At 40.1% G+C, this 25,227-nt stretch overlaps 1 protein-coding gene across 2 annotated transcripts in view; it reads right to left on the bottom strand.

Annotated features, from left to right (window-relative positions):
• Nucleotides 1-232: 232 nt before the first annotated feature.
• ATP10A (ATPase phospholipid transporting 10A (putative)) overlaps nucleotides 233-25,227 on the bottom strand; it is a 118,668-nt gene continuing 93,673 nt past the window's right edge. Inside the window, exons 11-21 of one of the 2 annotated variants that reach the window (XM_074608305.1) lie at nucleotides 20,172-20,275; nucleotides 19,874-20,000; nucleotides 17,476-17,660; nucleotides 15,807-16,128; nucleotides 13,794-13,870; nucleotides 9,910-10,035; nucleotides 5,262-5,462; nucleotides 2,975-3,055; nucleotides 2,780-2,884; nucleotides 2,258-2,445; nucleotides 233-1,545 (exon numbers count right to left, since the gene is read on the bottom strand). In XM_074608305.1, the coding sequence (XP_074464406.1) occupies nucleotides 846-1,545; nucleotides 2,258-2,445; nucleotides 2,780-2,884; nucleotides 2,975-3,055; nucleotides 5,262-5,462; nucleotides 9,910-10,035; nucleotides 13,794-13,870; nucleotides 15,807-16,128; nucleotides 17,476-17,660; nucleotides 19,874-20,000; nucleotides 20,172-20,275 (2,216 nt within the window). In that variant the 3' untranslated portion in view covers nucleotides 233-845. The other variant, XM_074608316.1, reaches the window with a different exon arrangement.

Below are 25,227 nucleotides of genomic sequence, written 5' to 3'. Positions count from 1 at the left end.
ACTGACTTCTGCAGCAAAACCAGTCTGCTCGCGGCAGTGCTCCAGCACAGAAGATAACAGGCCCTCCCAGCTCAAACTTTACAGCGGACACAATGCGCCACCAACTCATTCCTCAGGAACGAGCAGCAGCTTTCCTTCAGAAGTTGAACAGCCTGAGATAAGGCCACGAGCGGCCAAATGCTCACTACTGCAGGTGAAGGGCTGAATCACTATTAATGGCAGACTGGGAAGTCACTTTGCAATATGGATGGTCATTTATTTATTGTTTCATCATGACACGTAAAATGCTATGGCTGCAATATCAAAATATGGTGTCGCTTATAAAATACCAGTATTATTAATGTGGTGGTAAGATACTGTTAACATTTATAGAGAGGTGTATAATAATTCGGTAGTCTTGCCTAATGGTTTGCTCCAGTGACAAAACACCCTGGCAAGCAGGTGATGGATGGCATACAGTGCCTATTTATTGTCATGGTTTTTCCTCCTTGATTACTGTATGGCCTATAATGACATCAATAATTGTTGCTGAATCTAATCCTTTTGAATATGGTAGATAGGTCCTTTGCTTTTACAGTATGTGTCAGAATAAAAGAGAAGCATCTGAAAAATAAAGAGACGGCATTTCCTTACAAAATGAGATGAAAAAATAAAACAATATAAATGGAATTTTCAAGTGTTTCTTTTTATATTTAAAGCTCTTATTTCAATATACTGTATTTAAACATTCTTAAATAATCACTCTGTACCTTTGATTTTCTGTTTCATCTTTGGAAACAAATAGAGTAATCTCACTATAAATGTGTGCAAATAGAAAATATATATAAATATATTTAAGGCCCATGTCATAAAAAGGTGGTCTCGGAATTGTCACTTTTACAATGATCAGCTGGGGTCCCTTTCATTTTGTCCTGCAAGTTATTTGAGCTCTGTTCTTTTAAGCCTTTGAAGTCCACATGCAAAGAAGAGCCAAGCACACACATACTGTCCTGCGTTTCATTTTGTAAACTGCTCGATGACACCTGTAAAACAGACCCGATGCGACTGAACAGAGGAGTTGATGTGATCCACTTCAACAAACTGAAGTCTGCTTGGTCGACCGCTGAGCTCCATGGGAATGTTGCTCCCACGGGCAACGACTCCATCTCTGAAGTGCCGTGTCTAACTTCATGAAATCCCATGGACGTTTCCAGAGTACTTGCTGGTGAGGGGAATTTGTTTTCCCCATACAACACAGCACCCTGTGGAGAGGCATCCACAGTCCGATCTGTTGTATGTTCTGCCTTTGTGTGGAAAAGCGACTCACTTCTTTGAGGAGATGTTGGCAAAGGTGTGCTTTGGTTATAAGCCGTGTAACAATCACTAGCATTTGAGGCAAGGCTTGGTGAGAAGCTGTCTGCAAAGGGTTGCGCCTGACGTATTGTTTCCTTTACATTCAACTTGGTCAGAAGCTGGGTGCGAATCTCTGGGGACAGTTTACTCAACTGGCGTCCAAGCTGAAGCTGGGTTGGGAATAGTGTTCCCTGGAGGGTTCTGTACAGAAATCTGCAAGAGGAGAAAGTGCACGTGAAAAGAACTGAAAGAAGGAAGTACCCAAGATATTATTAAGAGAAAATATCCAAGACAAAAGCACAACACAGAAAAATGAGAGAGTTTTATGTGCCTTTCTTATGTTTGACACAAGAAAGCTTGCAGATGAAAAGCTCTGAATGCTGTGCTTACATTTTGATTAGTAACAAGCAGTGTAATAAAACTGTGTCTTTAGCCAGTGATCCATCTTGTGATTACACACTCTCTTTAATTTTTCCTGATGAGGAATCAAAGGCAATGAGGATTGGTCTGCAGAGCAGGCCTCCTACATCCACAAGAAGGCAATTAAGTCCACAACATACTAACAGAATTTCTGTACTGTGCATGTTATGGGTCCTCCCGTATGGGTTATGGGTTGAATCTGGAAGCATCACGGAAAACCTCACAGGGTATCAAATCTCTGCATGGCCAGGAGGTTTGACCAACAGTCTACAATTATCCCACTCCTGTGGTCTACGGCCAGGAGATGTGGTCTATTCCTGCGGTCAGGAGCACAGAAGAGGTTAGACAACCTGACTTCATATGATCAGCTGCTGAACAAAATTGCCTTGGCTGGTAAGGCAAAAAGAAAAAGGGGGGAGTGGAAAAAGAAATGTTTCTTGCCCTCCCAACTATACGCATAAAGTGCTTTCATATATGAGAAAAGATATGAGAGAAGATACAATACCTGGGCAGCAATGCAACAACTGGTGATATAATGCAAGTGAAATAGAACATAGGGTCTCCCATCAGCCTTTCCATAGTCCAGTAGGGATTGGATGGAGGATGGCACGCTGGGCAGGAAGCATTGTAAACCAGAGCCACAAAGAAAAATAAAAGGATACTGAAGATGCAAGATGACCAGTGAAGAAAAGTCTAGAACAAAAAACCAACAAAAGTATAATGATTCTTTATATTCTGACAAATCTGCTGTGATTCTGAATTAAAACTTCTTGATTTCTGCAGCCAAATCCATGCACAGCAAAGAGTTTAGAGCCTTGTATTTTCAAATATTCTTATTATAGATAAAACACTACAAAGCTGTTTGCAGATCACAGTTTAAAACCTTTTCCATGTTTGCTTCAAATGCTTACTAAAAATAGAATGTACTGAGGGAACGAAGCGATCATCTTCTGTTTTTGAAGAATGGCACTAAGAAAAGAATTACGTATATGCCAGTGAGTTTCTATGTAGGCTGTGGATACCTTACCCAAGTTTTGGTTTCAATAGCCAGATGTAGTATGATGGTGAAAAGAGCTACTGTGGTGATGGGAGTTCCCCAGGAGAAGATATCCACCTCCGAATCATAGTAAGTCTGTAAAGAAGGAGACAGAAATTAGCCCAAGCTGTGTTGCCAGTTCTCCTCTAAATGCTTGAAATGGAATGGCCTACACCAAACACTTACGAAATAGGGGATGAAGAAGCAAACCAGGCTTTGATACATAGCATCAATCATGTTCATCCAAAACATGTGTGGTTGGTACTCCTGTGGCATAAAAAAAATTAAGATAGTCAGAGCCTAATGAAAATGCTATTTGCTGGGATAAGTATTTTGAGGGGGATCTTCCAACGGGCACTTTTAAGGGCTTGTGCCCTTCACGACTTGTGCTTCACAACTTTGCCAATCAGTTACATACCCTTGGGTATGAAGAGTCTACCTGTGAGTCACTCTGTTCTGGGAGGAGACTCTTCTGCTGCCTTTTTTTTTTTCCCCTGGCAGAGGGTGTAATGTGAATCTGACACTCAGGCCAGCAAACATTTATGAAGGTGCCCAACTTTATGCACTACGTTTAGATCACTGATTTCAGGAGGAGCTCTCTGAGGTCTATGCAGATGAGTAAATGGGTTTTACATCATCTACGTAGAAGCACAGGGTATTTATTCACAAGACAGAAAACAGAAAATGCACACATACTTAGTAAAGGAAGATCCCCGACAAGGATCTTTAGCAGTATTTCATGCAGCAATGTTATAAATACGTACATAAAACATATATCTGTATGCGTGCGCACAAAATTGCTCACTAAGAAACAATGTTAAACTAAAATTTTGACTTAAAGAAATATACAAATGCAGGGGTATGAGTGGTCATACAAAAGACATACATATAAGGAAAACCAGTTTGCAAACGGCAAAATATTTATTTCATTTTGGGATATAGACTACATCTCCAAGCACTGGCTTCATCAGGGCTCCTTCCCTTTATGGATAATACCACTGGAGCCTAAAAATGGGGATTGAAAGATGCTTAGAAATAATTACAGTGTTCTTTGGCCTACTGAAATAACATGTGGTTAAGCACCGGAACAGGTTGCTCAGAGGGACTGTGGCATCTCTGTTGTTGGAGACATTCAGAACTGGACTAGATAAAGACCTGAGCAACCTCATCTAGCTCTGAAGCTGTTTTGACCAGGGGTCTGGATCAGATGGCCTCCACAGCCACCTAAATTATTCTATAATCCTACAGGCTTTGAATTGGTGACATCTTTTTGAAAGAGACCCAACCCGAAGCAGGATTTTTGGCAAGTTTTTAAAATGCCTTTTAAGGTGACTATTCAGAGAATATGCTCACTAGATTTCAAACAAACTTAGAATGGTCCCTGGGCTGGCCTATGAGAAATAATTGTACTGTGAACCTGGGAGACTTCTCTCCTCAGTTTGCCAGCTGAAGACAGGCAGACACAACTTCCCAACAAACTTAAGGCATTAAAAGATTTCTATCACCTTAAAAACATGCAAGAAAGGAAGGTATTAATGTTACAGATCTTTAGAGTGCAATGCACTGGAACAGAAGAAATGTAGAAAATGCAAAACAACAGCTGGGCGAAAAAGAGAGAATTTGGACTAAGGCACTAAAAATAAGTTACACTAAAATTCTCCTTTTATCTTTCCCGACAGTGTCTAGTGATACCACTAGATGTGTGGGGTACCAAACGCAGGTGTACAGTTAGAGGCAAAAAACACTCTCTGTCTCCTCTCAGAGGGCACAATGTCAGATACTTTCAAGAAAGGCTTTTGCCTTGGAAGCAATGTCTCAACATGGATAGTTTTGCCCAGCAGAAAGATTTTCCCGCAGTACGCTCTAGCTGTAATTACCAGAAATGGTTTAGCTCCAATCCCTCCTGCAATTCCTTCTGTTTTCATTGTACAATTCAAGCAGATGGGGACAAGGTGTTTTCAACAGCTGAATCTGTCATCTGCTGGTGACTACCTCCCTCAGAGTCCCAGTCTATTGACCTCCATGCTTAATCCTAAAGCCATCTCTCTCTTCTGACTGTTTGTAAAGGGCTGGGACCTGAAGTTTTGAGCAAGTACCGTGAGGTTATTCTGTGAAAGGCTGCACTAGTCTACGAGGTATAATCTGCTTTACTTCTGGGGTTATTTGTGAGCCTGGACCATGAGGCAGGTGTTCAGCTTAGGCTAACTTAAAGCATCTAGCCTTCTCTCCTGTTACATATTTCAAAATATAGCTGGTTTTTCTTCTTGCTTGCTTGTTTTAAGCATACGTTTGGCATTTAGATATTTTGACTCAGATGAGAAATATCACAAAATAATAATAATGACAACAACAACAACTTCTCAGACTATTGATACCAGTCATTCACCCTTTGGGAGTAGGGGTTTAGTACCTTTAGTTTCAGTTGAAACTAAAGACGTTTAGGAAAAAATTACAAAAAGCAAGAAGTTTTTACCTCCATATTCTGGCCACTTTTATAAAGCTGGGGTACAGCAATTAACACTTCAGCTGGCACGTCCTTATCCAGCACACCAGTAATCAGTTGCGGAAGAGAAGAGAAGAGCAAATTAAAGAAGATGAGATACCACTGATCAATCATTGATGAGCCAGAGAACCCACAGTAGAACTGGTACCAGAAGAGAAGGGCCACAAACATCTGAAAGAGAACGAGCAATGCTGTAAATATGGCAAGATACGCATCATCCCATTGTGTTCTGAAACAATTCTGATTCCAGTTCTGCAAGGACTTATCTATGAACGCTAAACACTCAAGCATTCCTTCTAAGGATACCTTAGTCTTTAACTTGCTGTTCCTGATGCTGGGGCCACTTAGCTAAGCCGCAAACATTTGGCACACCTGCAAGTCTTTGTGCTGCTGGAACCTCAGATCTCAGGTGTCAGGGACGACTTCAGAGAAAATTAACTTTCAGTTCAAGTGAAACTCTGAGGTGCAATTTAACTAACCGTAAAGAGCTCTCCCAACCATCATTGACCTCTAGATACATGAGTACTCATCTCACAACACCTACGCCACTATTGTAAGAATAAGCATTTCCATGATAATATCCTTTGCTGCCTTGAGATGTTTTGTGAGGCTCTGCTGGTCTACGATAGGTAAATGCAGAGATGTTTTGCAAGACCAACATAAGACTAGCAGCAGCAAGGGAGGTGAAACTGTAAGGTCTAGCAAAGGTTTCTTAACTATTCTATCTCTGTGCTTTGGAATTCAGCAAATCAGCAGTGCTGTAAAGATTCCTCAGTCCCCCTTACTCATCAGCTGTAGCAAGAAATCAGCTGCAGACACAGCTGCAGTGGGATTGTTCATGTAGTTGGATTGGAATCACCCAAAAAGGGACAAACCACACAACTTGTTTCTTCTACAATCTCGGAAGCTTGGAGGATCCAGAGGGTTTTAGGGCTCAGGAGAGGTGCCAACCTCACATGGTGAGGGGGGATTTGAGGCCTAGAAAAAGACAGGCAGCTTCCTAGGGAAGGAAGTAAAATCCCAGGCTTGGTCCTCCTAAAACTGCAATTTTTATTATTCTTTGTAAAGCAATTAACACTAAACGGAAGGCAACCAGAAAAACCTCGGCAATTGTCCCTTGAGGGTTTTCCCCCATTTTAACCATGAAGAAGGGAAATGACATGACCTCTCTTCTCACTTCCTCTTCTTTTTATATTCTGCTCTTAAAAGCTTTCAGCCAGCTGGAGTATGTTAACCCTTCACCATTTTTAGTTATACAGAGGTAAATACAGATCTGTTCTATCTGTATGCCAAAATGTGGTTGAAATTTAAACACAGGAGGAAAAAAAAAAGCTACGGTTTGCTTAGTCAGTGAAAACTGCTATAAGGAGAGTAAGCCTATCTTGTGAAGGGGAACTGACACAGAATAAGAGGGTCAGTCCTGCTGTAGGTAAATGTATAGATTTTTTTTATATATATAGATATATTGTATATATATGTTCAGGCAATGTTTGCATACTACATTGAAATGGCTTGTATATCAGCAGCAACATACATCTCACTCTTTGTGAGCCCATACTATAAACGAGCCTATTGAAAGTTAAATGTTAGTATTTTTTTTAAGGATCACCTCTAGAAATGTTTCTGTAAATACATCTCAGGAAAAACATCTTCCTCTGGCCAAAACAAGACTGAGTTACCAGAGCTTACCCTCTTCAGTGCAGTTGGCTGGGAGATGGCAATTTCATTTCAAAATTGAACCAATTTTGAAATTTATTTCCTTTTCACACCCAAAACCCAAGAAAACTTCCCAAGTCTTTTCTCAAAATGGAATTGCATATTTATATATGTGAATTTAGATACTTTTCTCTCACTCATCTGAAGTAAACAAAATCCAGCTAATCCTGGGCCTAAGTAGTTTTCCTCTCTAGGCCCTTGCTAAAATTAACCTCTCTTGGAAACAGTTTCTCTCTTACAAAAATGAGTAGTTTGATGAGTATACAGTCAGCTGAAAAATTTCCTACCACCTTTAGTATGGGTCTCAGCAGTGCTGTCAAAGAACGCTGTACAAATAAATGACGTTTCAGTAACCAAGCTTAAATTAGATTTTTTTTTTCCCCTGAAATTTTGTTTTGGATTAAACAAGCGTCTAACTTAATTTCAAATATAACGCTCCCTCTTGCTTCTGTGCATTACCCCCCTGAAAAAGTCAAAACAAATTTACATTAAAATCTAATTAAATTTTAAACAAAAAAGGTTTTCTTTTTTCCCCCCAGATGAGACTGTTTTATGAATGTGGCTCCGACAGAATTTCTCAGTGAATGAAGTATGTGCCAAAAAATGTCCAGTGCTGTCTGGCAGAGATAATGTACAAAGGGGAAGAAGCAGCGCATGCTTGTGCAGGCAGAATTTTGTTTACACGAAATCCCTTTCCATCAAGCTCAGATATTTCCAGTCATGCTATGTTTCAGTTTATATTTTACTTGTATTTTTATCATCTCCACCAAGCCAAACATCTTCTTGGATAAGTCATCTGAGTTTCCAAATGGCTTTTCCAACAATTTGGAGTTTAAACTTTGAGTTAGATAGATTCTAGTGGAGAATGGAAAATTTGCTAATACGAGCAAATGGGGAAAAAAACACTTGAGGAAACAGGAAACTTGCAGAACATTTGCAGTGTAGCTATCTAGACTCTCTGCAGAGAATCATCCAGAATAGCCTCCTTGCAAAAGGATCAGGTGCTCACATCTTTCATTTTTGAATATTCTTTCCTTAAGGGCAGGCACTGTGTCAGACATAATCCCGTCTGTACGCTGGATACCCCACTACAGTGTTAGAGCCAGTAGCAACAAGTATTGCTCAGAAAGCTCTCAAGGCTGCCAAAGCAGAGACAACACAAAGAGATTTCTTGAGTTATATTCTAGCCTTGAGGCAGCAGCTTTTGAAAATGTCTTACTAAAAGTGGCACGAGAAATAATACTTGTAATCAAGGGGAGTTGTACCAAAGGAAATGGACGATTTTACAACAGCTAAACAAAAACATAGATGTATAAACAACATCTCTGGCTGCTGATTGCTGGAATGTCTTATGTGTATTACTTCTTTTTTTTTATTTTTTTATTTTAATGTAAGATGGCTCTGCATACACTTCTTGGAAGTTGAGATTCGATACTGTCAAAGCGTATCTTGGGAACATACAGCACTGGGAGCGGGAGCACAGATGTTCAGCATCATTCAGGATCAAGCCTTAAAATGCAGGCGTTTGAACAGCAGCACAAATTTCACTGTTGTGCTTCAACAGGTGGCTCTCCACTCCACGCAGCATTATTTAAATCCGCTTGCTATTTCAGACTCAGGCAGCAGTTCTAGACCGTCCACATCCCTCCTTTCTTTTGTGTCTGGAAGGGTGCTTGCATGCGGTTTCTGATCAGGCCACAGAAGGTATTTTAAGACACTTGTGTTAACACAAAGACGCTTTATTAATTCTTTAGCTCCCTTAGGTATTCCTATGATGTTCAAAATTTTGAGCAAATTATAGTCTTCTCCTGATAAAATACGTACCTTCAGACTGAGATTGGACAGGGATTAGTCAGGCCAAGAGGAATTTGCACTAAAAAGTTACCACTGATTAAAAAAATTGAGGATTAGATTAAATTTGGAAAGCAACTTTTGCAAAATTGAGAGACAAATTTGTAAAAACTTAATTTGTAAATTTATAAAAACTACAAAATTTTTACAAAATTTAAAGTTTCTTTATTTCTATTGAGGAAAAAATCCAGTCTCCCGCTCACAGTTCACACGTTGCCCTCTAGAGCAAACAAACAGAGGTGTGAGATCTATGGCTCTCCTCTTTTTCCCGCTTCTTCATATCCCTCGCTCCCAAGGTGATTTGTAGGTGTTGCGAGTGAGCAGATCTGTGTGCCTGCCAGTGACTCCCACACAGCTGATGGAGTTCTTGGTTGTCTTGTTAGGCAGTTTTCATTCAGTCATCTTTGCACTCCAAGATCAATGCAAAGGGCCTTTGTTAGGCCCAAGGAGTCGAGCTGCCACTGGCCCAGTGCCCAGTACTGGACTAACTCCTGTTTCGTACACCAGGGAGGAAACCCAGACACATAGTCTGCTCTTTACTACAGTGTGCTTCCTTTCTAATGAGCTCTTTTGGTTAGTTGTGAGTAAAATAATAAAGAAAAAACCTTCCAAATCTCTGCATCTGAGACACAGAGAGGGCTAAAATTATCTCAAGTCACTAGGGAATACGTACAGTGATTCCTAAGCAATGATGAGATAGGGTCAGGAAGGGAAAACACACTCAACAGCTACTTTGGACCAATGCTGGATGGCTTTGGCATTAAAGACTCCTGTGTCTAGCCATCTAAATTCTGCAAAACTGCTCTATAAAGAAACTTTTCTTAAGCAGTGCTTGTTATTTCTGTTACCTAATTTGCACATTCAGCAGCACACTGTAGCTGTTATGGAGTAGGTCCCGTATTTCTGCGAATGGCAGCCAGCTGTCTTTCAACTCTGCAAATTTCTTTGCAGCTTATTTATAAAGCATTTGAAGGCTGACCTAATGCTCACTTAGCACAAAATAAACCCTAGAAACATGTGGTGGCATAAAGCTGCCAAGTCAAACACTTACCGCATTTTTGTAGAAGAAATACAGCACCATGTTGGCGAGTCGGGAATAACACCAGTGGCCATGAACAAGCAAGAGCTTCTCCAAATGCCGGAACCTTGGGATTGCGAAGTCGCTTGCCATCACCGCCTTCAATGAAGGAAAAGTTGGAACGATTATTGTCAAGTGTCGCTTTCAACACTAACAGGGAATCTAGCTGTCATCTCAACTCATAACAGTCAATGGAAATTGTACTGATGAAGAACAAAATCCATTACAGGTCATCTGAAATGCAGCTATTGGTGCATTGATTTGGAATACCCGTGAGCAAACCCGGCAGCTTGGCAGAACATGCAAGGCAGCCTGGTCCTCGCCCAGGGGAGATTACAGTCTACATTCCAGATGGTGACAAGCAGCAGCAAAAAACGAGAGGTGGGAGAATGGCTGGCAATCGCAGTCACATGAGCACGAAGGCTCGGGGCCCGCCTGCGAACATCCTGGAGGCTGTAACATCTTTCTCTGTAAAAACTACAGGGTACTTACAGGGCAAAATGAATTTCCAGAGGATAAAATAAGAAAAGCACAATTAAGTGGTTGCATCATAATTACTGGACTTTAAAAGACAAAGCAATAAAAATGTTAGTTTTAATTACATTTGCAGTCCTGGTTAATAAAGTTTACTTGGCTGTCCTGAGAGATCAGTATTTTGAGGTATTTTTAAAACTGCATGTTTTCTAAAACTGTTTATGAAAAAATCACACTAGATGAGACTCCCCTGGGACTTTGCAGACTGCCAAATCACATTGACAAAATGAATCACCCAGTTTCCCTCTACTTCTGACTAAAATTCAGGATACTGTACATCTAGATGAGACCTTCCTGTAAATGATAGCGTTGCTGCAGTTGTTTCATGATTTTCCTTATCCCTAGGATCACACTAATATTTCACTTAATATTATTTTACATTTCATTTTCTATTCTGGTATCACCTTTCTTCTCACAGTTCAGCAAAAACATGAGAAAAGGTAGCAACCCCCAAAGGAACAATGTCTTCCTCACACTCTGCAGGGTATATTCTGGCTGTATTTTTAAATGAGAGACATCTTTCCTTTCAATCTTTTCTTATTCCCTTTCTTGGTAAATCATCAAAAGGGCTCAGTTTTCCCAAATAAGTGCTTGTAGAAGCTACTAAAATAAACTCTAAAACAGTATGCAAAAGAGGATGTAATAATGCATTGCAATGTACCAGTAGATGTATATATAAAATGGGACATTTATTAATATGTTGACACATCCTAGAATTTCTCAGGTACTGAGATACACTTGTTATAACCTCCCCGCACAGAACAGTCTGATTTGTCTTGCAAACATAGAGCTATCTTGGAGTTTGAGGAGAACAGAGCTGTGCTATGTCTGCTTGCTTGTGCTCCACCCCATCTTAGCCTATTCCAATGTTAAAACAAAACTGTTAGCTTCTCTTCATTTGTGCTTCTAACATAGTACTTCATAACACATTGTGAGAAGTGTTGGGTTTTTTTTTTCTTTTTTATTCCATTTTGATTATAGTGAGGAACACAGTGAGGAAGATAGTGTTATCCAATGTAATCCAATTTGCATGTTTATTTAGTCTCAAAATATCCCCTTGATTTTCACATTTTTATTTTTTTCTTCCAGCTTTTTCACAGGAAAAAGTGATTCATGCTCCACATGCTTCCACAGAATGTGGAAAGAAAATAAATCAGAGAGTATTGCTGGTTTAGACGTCCAAATGCTCAATGCCTTCTGAGTACTGGCATGTGTAAGATTCTGACAGTTGTTTATAGTAGAGAGGCCTGCGTGGTTCCTTAGGACCTTGCAGAAGGAAGGGATCTATAAACATTTTCCACTCTGCTGAACTTTCGTTTAGGAAAAAACAGGTAGTTTAATGGGTTAATGAGCAAATAGCTTTCAGATTTGAATACATCTCAAAAGCCAGGGGCATCTGAGGACCGGTTATTGTAAGTGTATGAGCTCAACTGAAAGTGGCATAATGGGGAGAGGAGTAAAAAAAAAAATGCTACAAGCACTGTTATGGCTGCATTGGGAAAAAAAAGTGATCTGAATTAATACATAGATGATAGGAGCTGATAAGTTCATAAGAGATGATAAGGCCCAAGGAGTCTGTGGCAGAGTTTTGAATTGACAGGATAAAAACAATCTCTGCTGGGCTCTCTGGAGCCTGGACTGCCTGCAGAGTCATACTGCAGAAGTTATGCAAAGCTCTTGGAGCCGGGTGAAGGCTGTGGAACAACAGATACAGTTGGCATCAGCATAATCCAAGACTTCCTTTTCTCCCGCCCTCTCCAGCCATCAAAGTCAAATTCATAGGGTCTATGCCTGGGATGCCAAATACACAATGAATATCTGAATATTTTTGTGGTAGCTTCTTTCCAGTCAAATTGAAAGCTGCTAATATGTTTGGAGAAGCATTTTTAATGGATTGCAGGCCTGAAATCTGTCTGTTTGAAGAGCGCTGATGGACACTCATTTGCCCTGGAGATTACGTTGTCTGGATGATTACAAGAAAAAGAACTTGTCTAATAGCTCTGCTGGGTCAGGCTGAAGACCATCTTCCATAGTATCCAGTCTCCAACAATGGCCAAGAGAGGATGCCTTTGGAAGAGTACATGAAAAAATAAGAAAAACTTCTACTGACTTTTCTCCAAAGTACTCTCCTAGCTTCTGGTGATCTGCATGTCAGAAAATGCACAAAGTTGACATCCAAGCTAAAAGCTCAGTTAAATTTTTGTTTCAGAAACTTTTGTGTTGACCCAAATAAATTATAGTATTCATGAAATGCCATGGAATAAAATTTTATAGCCAACTTGTGTTCTGTGTGAAGGGGGCCTTCCCTTTTGAGCAAAACATCCAGCCACTGTTGCAAAATATGCCATGTGGGTCAGAGAACCACCCACTGGTAACTAAGTTAGGGAGCATGTTCATCTGCTCAGGTCCTGAGGATGGAAACACTTCCCATCTTCTCTGAAAAGCTCTTTGACGTATACTCAGCTACTCCATTTTCTCATGCAATCAGTCTGCACTCGGCCCAAATACAAGACAGACTCTGGAAATGAGGTATCTTCCTCATTCTCTGTGTCTTACTGCCACAGCTGGTGCTAACACTGCAGTTACACTAGCAGTAGAGGAGGCAGACGTAATAGGTAATACAGTAGGTAATACATCCTGTACATATACACCCTCTCTTTTGTGGATGGGAGAAGTGGTGAATACAGTAATCACAGGCTGAACACATCCAAGTCCCCTTACCTTGCTGTTCCCTGTGGCAGGAAATGGGGAGAAAAACCAAGACTTGGAACAGTGTGTATGGAGCAGTGGTTCTGCAATGGGCTGCAATTTTCTCTTTCTTCTCTGTTCTGCTCTCACAATAGGCTGAGTGAGCGGGATGTGTGGGTGGCTGGGCTAAGGGTCACCACCACACCATGCAAATAAGCTGCATCAGCTGGATGCTCCACAGGTGAAGCATACCCAAGCAGTACAGGAGAGAGGAGAATAAAAGCCAGAATAAGGTGAACCTTTATTTCCTAAATAATGCATAGCTGAGCTTTTTTCCTCCTTTAAACCAGTACTTTATAAATGATTTCTTAAAACATATTGCTTAGAGAGATCTGGTAAGTTGAATTTTCTGAGAAGGCAGCATGTTTAAACTCACCACAGATCTGAGAACAAACATTAACTCAAACTGAAGCTGAAAGCATCTTTACGACGTACAACTGGCACTCCTCAGTACAACTTGCTGTTTCTCTTTTATTTGTGCTGGCTACCCAAAGGCAGCTTGGTCAAGCTGGCACGTGGGAAGTGTCTATTTCACACTTTCATGGAAGTGCTTTTCAGTGAACAAGCAACGTTACCTGCATGCCTTCTTGACCAGAGATCCCCACGCCAACATCTGCCACTTGGATCATGCTGACATCATTAGCACCATCACCTAAAGATGACAAGATACAGTTTTGTTGTCAATAGTAGACCAGGAACAGTTAGCAGCAGCAAAGCAAAGGAAAAACGGTTCTTACTGAGCGTTGGCTGAATATAGTAAGGGAGATATGTACTAAGTGTTGGGTGGGTAGAGTAAGAGAGATGTGGAGTAAGAAAGGATGCATCTTTGGAATATGAGGTTCAAAGTTTGGCAAAGCTGCCAAGACATTCTGATCTTTGTAGACTTTGTTTATCATGGAAAAACAAAAGGAAAAAAACAAATCCCTCTCCTTTTAGTAAGACCTAAAATTCAAGTATCAGGCCTGAACTGCAGAAATACTAAATACTAAACTGCACAAATACTAAAATACTGTCTGCCTGCAATCAGGTATGACTAAGAATGAAATGTGCAAGGAGGCCTAAAGCCAATGAGAATGTCTACACAGTAAAAATATGATAAAGTTAAAAAGTAGATGAATTCTTGACTCGGGTTGACCAATCCGAGATCTTTAATACACCCATCACAGGTAGATTTAACTGCAATGGTTGCAGAGTCACCATCCCTTGCTCTGCTTCCAATCATGATACCACAAGTGATAGGTGCCATGGAAAGGATACCAGAATGGGACATGTCTCTACTTCTTAACCTCTTAAATTTACAGCCAGTGTGCTAGTGGAAAATGAAACTGTACTAGCTGATGACAAGACACTTGGTTTTAAATTTCAGTGGCTGAGGCGTACATTCATATCTCACTCCTGTTTGCCTGCTGTTGGCACATATAAAAGTGGTATCTACTCACCTGGCAAAGCTGATGTTTTGGTGACTGTGTGACTCAACCCCAAGTTAGCTCATGTTGGTTAAAAGGGAGAACGAATGCAGCTAGGCGTTTAAGCCAGAATAGGAGCTTGAGTTCAACTCACAGGCTCAAGATGCTCAGAAAGAATGAAAACACAAGCTGCCCAGTCTCCACTAGCTTTTTAAGCATTCTGGGTAATTCAAGTTAACCAGCCATATGTTTTCGACAACATATGCAAATGATTATGTCCACAGTCACTCAGCCAAAGATATAAATTCAGTACGAGGGAGGGATATCTGAGCTAGATATAATATTGTGAGCATGAGGGTTATTATAATCAGCACACATTTAGTGATGTGGATGTCAGAGGAGTCTGGCAATTATATGTATACTTAGGGTTTCTCACGGGTTGGTCCAACCCACATGTGTTCCTGCTACGATTAACCAAGACAGGTAGGTGAAAGCTAGTGCGTTTGTGACAATATAAACTGCCATCATACCTTCTAATGCAACACGAGCCTAAACTCGAGATAGGGAAAGAAGAGCTGTTTTACTTTCCTTATGTAAACATCATGGAAACATGGAAGATGCTGCCAGATTTAAAACAGGGTGACTGACAAAATCTCCCCTTCACCAACAGAGCAATTACCTGGGAAGAAATGTAAATGCTGACACGATGCCAGTTGTAAATCCATTGTCTATACTGACAAGGCCAAGTCATATCCTATGCTGTATGGCCGACTTGCGATGAAAAACGCAGAACCTTGAGTTCAAACATGATTGGATGAACAACACAGAGCACCATTTTGTTCTGTGTAATAGAGTGATCGCATAATGATGTTCTGCACAGCATCAGCTAACCTAATTCTTCACAGCTGTGTTTGGACACGCCAAAACCTCATAGCATACCTGGGTACTGATTACCTAACTTCTGTAGGAAGAAATCCCAAACACTACTCCAGAGTTCTATCTTGTCTTTGAAGAAATATGTTAGAGCAAATATGTTAGAGTTGTCTGATGCATTTTCAGACAAAACTGGAAGGCTATCTGAGTTGTGAGGCAGCTGGAAGGGTCCTACTGCAAGTCAAAAAAATCAGAATTCTCAAGGCACAGTATACATCAAGGCAGGCTAGTTTAAACTGAGATATTTACCTATTGCCAAGGTCATTGCTTTGAGTTTGTCTCTGACTAGTTTCACTACCATGCTCTTTTGGAGTGGAGTAGAGCGACAACACAGTACTGAACGGCATCGCTTGGCTAGTGCAAGAAATTTATCTTCTAGTGTAGGTTCCAGGGCATAAGCTAGAGTCCTTCCATCAATCACTAGGCCCAAGCTGGAAAGCACAGAGGAAGAGGGTGGAGAGAGAGGGGTGAACCCAACAGTCATGTTTCCAGTAGCTTCGTCTATTGTGTTGTTTGAAAATTTAGACTCTACGCATTGCAGACACTGTTCCAGCAAGACAGCACATGTCTCCTGAAAAAAAATTCAAAATAAATATGCTTGAGAGAAAAGAACACATATTCAAATGTTTGTTTGCTGTATATTTAGTCATAAAGAATAGGGGAGTGTGTTATATTTGATGGACTTTTTTAAAATTTCTAATAATCTTCCTTTCTATTCACTCTAAACTCACTTAATTCTTGCAGAAGATATGACAGCACTGAGGGCTCGAAAGGCTTAAAATCTAATTCCTCTTTAACATGCTGTATTGTATGTTAAACTAATTTCTTTTAGCTCCTTCTCAGAATAACAGTGCTGGGAAATGATATAATCAGTTTCAGTACCAAGTTAAGTATGGTGATGAACACCATGTACACGCCTACAACTCTGATCAAATAGTTATGCATTGTTAAAAGCCAATTAAAGGTTATTTAAGATTAATTTTCTCTTAAAATCTCAACTAAAAGATGTTATTGAGAACATATGAACATTTAAAATGAAATGCTATTGGTCTTATAGCAAAGTATGACAAGAAAGAAAGATCACGGAAAATCAATTTACCAGTTCAGTTGATACACTCAAGAATGGAAAATGCTGTTATCTTTTCTTCCTTTTCGAAAGAAACTGGAGCTGGATACTGCTGGCCTACCTCTCCTCTGCTGATCTGAAGTCCAATTTTATCACCCCATTAAAGGACTATAGCACTATCAGTCTGGTTCCTTGTATGTTAGACCATATCAGTAAACTCTTTGTGACTGTCTGCTTGCAACAAGTTGAGCACAGGAAAGATCAGTAATTCAGAAGAATCAGAAAAGGTCTGTTAGGAAGCAAGGCGTTACTGCAGATGTGGTGTTCTGACTTTCAGTGTTAGCATCGCAATTTAAATATTGCTTCTATCTCCAGAGAAAAAGCCACCTGAGAAAACACGAATGACTGAGTTATCTAAATACTACATTTCAGTGGTATAAAATAAAGCAGAAATTCTAAATAGGTTATCAATTGTGTTTTTCCTCAACACATGTTTAATAACAGGTTGCTTTGGAGACCCATTAGTGCCAATAAGCAAAACTAGGGATTTTTTCAGAATGCATACCAAAGAAAGGCATTTATCCTGCTATGGCATATTTTCATTCATGGTGGAACCTACTACACACAGTTATATGTCTCCAGCAAGTTTATGATACATGACACTATGACTTAGAAGCATGATTTACTGAAAAGTATTCAAAGAGGTGTCCTACCTGAAAATTACGGATGAAGCAGGAAAAGAAGGAAAAAAAAAAGAGGGAAAGGAAAAAAAGCCATCAAACTTTTAATTGTACAAGTTAAAAATAAAGCAAAGCTAGTTCACAAGTAAACTTGTGTATTGGATCTGCTTACTGGTGATTCAGCATTCAAAGTGATGATCTCTTCATCGTGATCTAGTAGCTTGCAGGCACATGCAATGTTAACAGCTGTTTCTTGCTTGTCTCCAGTAAGAACCCAAATCTGCAACCCAGCTTTGCGCAAGTTTGCAATGGTTTCTGGAACACCATCCTGTAAACGATCTTCAATGCCAGTTGCACCTAAGCACACAGAAAAAGCAAAATATTCCACATTAAATGAACACTTAGGGTTCACCTGAAATTGCAAGCTTGGTTTTTTAAAGAAAAAAACAGCAGTCACCTTTATTGGGAAAGAGCTAAACTACCAATGCTTGCAGGATTCGTGCAGCTTTTTTGGGGTATCAAGAAAGAGGAGTGGAAAGTAGCTGGGGTGAACACCTGCATCAACAGTCAACAAGAAGTCCAGAATTCAAAACTTCCAAAGCAATCTGATGCCACTTCTAGTCTCAGAGGTTCACAAGGCTGATGTATCTTTGCTTATTGTCTCTCTGCTCTGTATCTATCTTCACCATTTCTTTGAAACGTTTCTACAGAACATATTGTTGTTCCTAGCAGATTGTTTCAGTTCTTAAGGGTCTTAAAACTGCCTTTCCTCAACCAGAAGGGGCTGGGTCACCAGAGATTTCTCCCTTTGGAAGGGCAACGACAGCACGACTGCAGCTCGGCAACAGCACATTAGGCTGGAGACAAACATTTTCCTGCCTTGTTGTTGCTCCTCGCTCTCACAGAAAGACACTGGTTGCCAAATAAGCAGAGAATAAATCATAAATCTGTTGGCCATGATGTGAAAGTAAAATTGTGGCTCTTTCACACTTTCAATGTATCTTTCTACCTGTTTATAAAAGACTGAGTATCTTTCCTATGCTTTCATAAATCAATTGACAGAGACAAGATTTTCAAAGACATAGCAAAAGCCCCTCAGGACCAAGTTCAGTGTCACCACTGATGCATCAGCGCTCCACTGAGTTTCAGAGAGGCTTCAATGTGAGGAAATGTAAGCCCTCACTACCCGAGAACGAGGAGCTGACAGAAAGGAAAGATACCTGGAAACACAGGAAAAGCAAAGTAAACTTTTCTCAGCTATTGATTATTCCTGTGGTTGTTCCTTGGAAAAAAACATTTTAGCAACTGAAGTCCACTTGAAGTCTGAGCACCATGCATGTAGGTGGAAACAGATTCTTAGGGCAATGTCAGGAAACCTATTATTATCCAAACAGTGTGCAAGGGAAAAGATATTCCTTTTCCAGACTCACTTTTTTATTCCTACAACCTAAGCATAACTGATCATTGCTAGATACAAACCACAGTATGAGGTTCTGGGGGAATGACTGAATGGGTAGTTTACTTGTGGCTTATTTGCCTGGCAGCTCAATTTCGCCTTTTTTTTTTTTTCTTTTTTTTTTTTTTCTCTCCAGAGTGCAGCCAGAGCCAACACACGCAACCATGGTGGGATCTTCCTGATGAATGTGGTCCAAATTAGTCAGCTCGTGCTCCCGTTTAAGTCAGAGGAGCGAAACAGACACTTCACAGGCACGATTCATCTAATCCTAAAGTGGGTATCTATGACAGACCAAGTGAACTGCACTTTCTTTTTTTGTCTCTCCATTGGTTATATGGGGAGCCTTAGAGATCTGCAGTAGATACATCGAAAATTGGGTGAGGTGGATCTCATCTCCCAGAGACAGGCATGTGGGCAATTAGTGAAGGTTGTTATCTCCGACAGTGTTATGGCTGTCCCAGTTTCTTTGCCAGAGAAAGCAGTTGGGTGCTTGGAGTAACAGTGGATATATACACATTTTAGAATCTCAGTGCTTTCAACATCTCAACTCAGCAGAGGAAGAGTATGACTTATTTCTTGGAATATATTTTACATACACCGATTTTAACTGCATCATTATGAAGTACTGCAATCCCCTTCCACAGAAGACAGGCCCCGAGCGCATATATATGTATATGAGAGTTGATGCCTCTCACAAATGCAGTTTATGAGCTCTGTTTTACGAGTGTCTCTGGTACCCCTGGAGTCATAGAAGTCTCTGACCTGTTCAAGTGTCACTAAGCTAATGAAATTCTGTAGACAGGTTGGGCCAAGTCCTCCTCCTGTTTAGAGCAGCAGTTCCCGTTTGTGATACTGTGTCAAATCCATCCCTGGTATTACTCCACTCATTTCACTAGTGATAAAATGATGGCAGGAGAAAGGCAAACAGGATATGTCTGTTATGTTAATTATATCCCATTCTTTCGTGGTGCCGCACATGACAGCCATGACAAAGTCCAAAAGAAGCCAATTTCTGTACTGTCAGAAACCATTTGAGGGAAAGAACGGATTTCATTGCCAAGCTTTCAGAATTTTTAACACATTTTAATTTCACGTCCAGCTCTCATTTCATTACCTAGCAGATGCAGATTCTTCTCTATCCGCAGTGCTGACTGAAACAGAAGTTCTTCACGATTTTCAATAGAGGATTCTGCTTCTAAATGACTTTTTAACCAACAGGCATACTCTTCCTTGCTGAGAACCTATTAAAAAGAGTATGTGAGGGCACAGTCAATGTGATGCAGAAGCATTCATACTTTACTGAATAAAATGAAAAAGAAGTTATGAATTGAGAACAATAAATTAATAAATGCCGTCAGTAATCTTTGTCAAGACTCTCCTTAAAAGCAAACTAAGAGTCTGCATTTACTTACTCTTTTTGCAATACAGAGGGTCCGCAGCCCATCTACAGCATACAGATTAAGGTAATTCTGGGTTTTGCTTTGGATTTTTTTTTGATGTTTGCCCCGAGGGTCGTCTAGATAAGAATAAAAAAAGAAATTAGTGATTGAAAAATAACAGCAGCTGAATGGCCTCAGAGAATAAAAACTTGTCTACAGTACTCACTGTACCGGCACTTTATAACTGATACTTTTACAGAGCTGCTGATGTCTCCTGGGAAACTCAAGTAAAACATTCCATTTAGAAAAAAAAGTCTTGTCTTTTTGTTCTATCTTTTCTGTCTTCTCTCTTCAAAAGTCATTGTGAATGTATGTTAGAAAGACCTTCTTTTTCTTACTCCTTAAGTATTTGTTTGGCCTGAATAGTTTAAGAAATCATGATAATCTTCACAGCAAACAATAGTGTCAGAAAGAGAAGTATAATTTCACATACACTACTAGCAAATGCTTCTCCACGTCTCATTATGTGCAGAAAAATTACACTTAAAAATAGCACTTTTCCACCAAGGTTAGTATCTCAAAAGACCAGAAACAACGCTCTGTTTCATATATCTAACTGTATGAAGGTACTTCTGTTACTGCTGTGCTGATACTACCTATCAATCAGCCTAAATCAATGCAAGAAGTTCTGGGTATGAATGTGACTTCATTTAGAAGAGAATTTTCATTTGTGCACACCCCACAGCTACCTTCTACCTTGAATGCAGCAACACAACTTCCACTTAGCTTTACTCTTCACTTAAAGCCATGTGTAAGAACTCAAAATCAGGACTGAGCATCTGTTCCTTTTCTCTCTTTAGCTGGGCTTGGTTCAATGTGCTCACACTGTGATCAAAAAAGAGTAATGAATATGACGGTAACACATTTTGTTCCATCTCGTTACCTGAAATGATGTCTTCAAAAGTTACAAACAGGTGATATGCATCTTTTTTATCATCTAGGATCAAGACAGGTTCATGTACAATGTACCGTAGTAGCAATCTTAAATAATATGAATTGCAGGGTTAGTACTAAAGTTAATGTACAAGCTGGTGAGTTTTTAGATTTGAACTATTGAGTGAGAACGACTGGTACCTTATGGCAGGTTTTTCTCTTCCCTGATGTCAGATTTTTTTTTTCCTAAAGTCTGCATGTTTTTTGGGGTGTAGAATCATTTCAGGATTATAATTTTGTAATTGGAGCTGTTCCTTAATGTAATATTTGTGTTACTGGTACTTGCACAGTAACCAGTCACGGAGTCAGGTGAACGCCACTCATCGCCAGAAGTCTGAGCACCTGAAGAGACCTACTGCATAGGTCTCAGTTCATCATCTCAGTTCACCACTGGATGTGCTCACCTCTCTCAACCAACCATACTGAGAACCTATGGCCACTACACCTTTATATTAAGCTCTTAAAACAGGTATCTAATTTAGACGACACAAATATCTTACTGTTTATACTTTTCGGTGCCCATTTTCCCAGTGTGCATTCATACCCAATTTGATCTTGCTATGTGTGACCATGTATATACACTTCCATCTGTCTGTCTCTAAACTTACACAGCATTCAGCACTTACATATTTATACAGCAGCACAGTGTCTAACCGGGTGTTCAGAGGCTCCAGCACAAACACACACAAGTACTGATGTTGTAGGAAGGAAGGAGCTGGAATCCCAATATTCTGTTTTTTGTTCCTGTTATCTCAACCATGTATCAGCACATTTTACTCCCTCTCTAGACATTTTCTCACGTTTAAAGACTGTCCTATCCTTTCTAGGTCTGTAAAGCTGGGAGTGTACATAACCAGCTGTTCCTAAGGACTCCATAAAGACTGTGGTATTTCAAGCACTCCTTTGTTTTAGTTCTATCTCTGATTAAGGTCATGTGGTGAATACTGGTAGGGCCTGTCCATCTATCTATTAATGCTACCTATGCTATCACTATAGAGTTTCTCAAAGTGTCAATACAGACATACTATTCCAGAAGAACACCCCTACAAATATTATTTGCAACTGGAAAGCCCCTTCTCACACTACAGCTTGTGGCTCCAACACACGCACCACGAGGCTCCTTCAGAAGCTATTAAACCAGCTCACAACTAGATTCAGCTGCAACATAAAGTGGAAATGTGCATATACTAAACTGGCAACCTGACACAGTTTCATTTACCTTCTTTTCTATTTGTGCATGATAATCTTTTTGGCAAATGTGACTTGGCTATGTAATATACGACATTTTTTTTCTGGGAAAAGTACTGCGGCAAATCTTGTGGGCTTCTTATATTTGTGAGTCAGCTTTTCTAACTTTAGCAGAATAAAGTAGGCAAGCACTCTTCCTAATTTATTGTGACACATTACTATTCTAGACAGAAATGCCATATTTCTTGCCTATCTCCCACAAGACTGTTTTATGGAAGTGGCTATTTCATTCACTCGCTGATTTCAAATGGTGCAAACTTGAATAGGTTTAAACACACCAAAAGTAGTTTCTATCACTTTAAAATGTTGTTGATCACTTCAGATCTGTCTGAGTGCCACGGGCACTGACATAGTGATCACAATGACAAATGCTTATACCACTTTCAATGAACAAAGACAGTAATTCTCTACAAGTAGGGATGCTCACACCTTTTTCCATGCAAATTCTTAATTCCACCATGGAAGACTGCATCTCCCTTCTCACCAGCCTATCAATGAGAGCTAAACCCCTTCTAGCTCTTCATGTTCCTCATCAGTCTTGCCCTGAGATTTATCTTATGCTCAGAAGTTGAAAGGAGGGAAGGAATCTCTTGCAGATAAAACCTAGTTGTGGGAGATTCTTTTTAGCTGGGAGGCAGTGTTTATGCTGAGCAGTGTGACCCCGTGGACCATGGAAGTGAAAACCTGCAAATAAGTCTTCTCCAGAAGAGAGCTAGCGGCATTCTGCTTGCTTCCTTTCCTTCCATAATCACAAACTGCAGAAAGCCAGCCCAGTCATTGTTTTCTCAATGACTTATGTTCACAGTTCCTGTGCGAGCTGGTTATTGACTCAAACAGTAATTTTCTTATTTATGAACAGGGTGACTCTTGAGATAAAGTAAAAACAACACCCCCTTGGGAATAATTTCAAGGCTTTTGGAAATATCTGTATGCTATCAGAAAACATCAGGTTTCACAGTCTCAACTAGATATATGGGCAGAACAAATGGAGTAAATTCAGAAACTTTTTAAGCTTTGAAGCTTAGGGTGATTTCTGATTTTCTATAAGACACAGCTGAAGCTATAACACAATACATTTGCTTCTGGCTGTTCCTCATGTTGTATTTTAAAATGCTCTACCTCCCAAACAAACAGGACCTTTGTGTCTGATAGGACCCAGTCGTGCAACGTGATGTTAGAGCTGGGAGATCAGGGACACAGTGTTGCCTTGATCTTTCAGTCTAAGAGCACAAGCAGCACAAAGTCTCAAGATGCAGGCTTGACTGGTGTACAATTTACGCGTCCCTGAGGCACTAAGATAGCAAAGAGGGAGCACTGGGATTAGCTGTCATGTCGATTCACTTATTGGTCAATTCCTTGAAATGATAAATGCCTGAATTCTCATAGCATCGCATCTCCTCTCACACCATAACCAGGGACCAGGAGGAAACCACCGACAGATCCTGCGATATAGATGATAGCCACAGCATAAATCTTGTAAGGCTCCCTCTACCTGGGGAATACCTTCCAGTAATGGGAAAAAGATGCCGATCCCTCAGGAACTGACAACATATCCACTGACATTAGGATACTGCAGCAGAGACTGTGAATTCAGTTCCAGGAGTGAAGCCACTCAAGAGAAATGTCAAACGCTTTTCAGACAGAGCCGCTGAAACGCACAGAATTACTGAAGCCAGCAGTGGCTTAGAGGGCTAGAAAACAAAGGAAACTGCTTATGAGGTTCTAGTGGCTGCACTTCACATTGCTTGCAAAAGTAAAATATACTAAAACTCACAGTTCAATTTGGGCTAAAAAACTAACAAAAATGGGCACAATTCCAAAGCCACATTCAATTTGCTTGCCTGTAAAGATGGTGGAATGGCTGTATTTGCCCAGCTACAGAATCTGGTCACTGCCAGCACCGATCTTCAGGAACTTCACTCTCCCTTCTCTGACATACGCCACCTTTGGTAATGTTGCCACTTGGCTTCTAACTGACCTTGTTGGTTTTACCCAGGTGGGTCTGAGATCTGCCTGAAATTTGCCTGAAAATTCCTTGATCTGTTGAGTCGACTGTGAATGGACACAGCAGCTGCAAACATAGTCTCTTATATGGTGACAAAATATTTGAGACTTGGCATAGAATAATATTTTCTTTTTAATGCTCAGTTGTCATTCTGAGAACTTATTTTCAAACATTATTTTCTAGGTATGTTATAAGAAATTCCCAGTACTACAAATTGTCTGTTAGTACTTTGGAGGGAAACGAGTTTCCACAGATGCTCTATGTACCTTCTGTGATAACAGATCTTCACTAGAAAATTATTAATGAATACTTTGTTGATAGTTAAGGACAAGTTGTTCTTAATTTTTTTGGATCAGCTTTGATTTATATGGCTGTAAAAAAAACAACCTAATGCCAATATTTTTCTGTATTTCAATAAACTAAAATTACACAGTATAAGCCTTTCACAATTGTTTACTCCAACTAATGTCAAAGTAACCACAAATTCAATGCATTAGTGAAAGATGGGAAGTACCTCTAGCACTCTGGGGCTCTGTCCATTCATACTGGGATAACCTTTAAACACTGTATTAAATTCAGTGTTGAAAATACAGTAAATTAGATGCAAACTGACTCATGCAAACTGAAACCAGTGCGCCTCCTCTAACTTCTGAAAGCTTACAGGGTTCTTCTTGAATCCAACTCATTAGAATTAGCAGCTATTTAAAGTTGTCCCTGTTTCATGCAACATCTGGATGCTAGAGAAGTTCTCTGTGCTTTAGGGAAGGACTCCATGTTCACAGCTACATGCCTATTCCCTGCTAGTCAACTACATATTTGAAGCCAAGATTTCTCATCCGAACA

Source organism: Larus michahellis, chromosome 1 (assembly GCF_964199755.1).
Source record: "Larus michahellis chromosome 1, bLarMic1.1, whole genome shotgun sequence".
In the NCBI taxonomy this organism is placed as follows: Eukaryota; Metazoa; Chordata; class Aves; order Charadriiformes; family Laridae; genus Larus; species Larus michahellis.
This window is presented reverse-complemented; position numbering and strand designations above follow the sequence as displayed.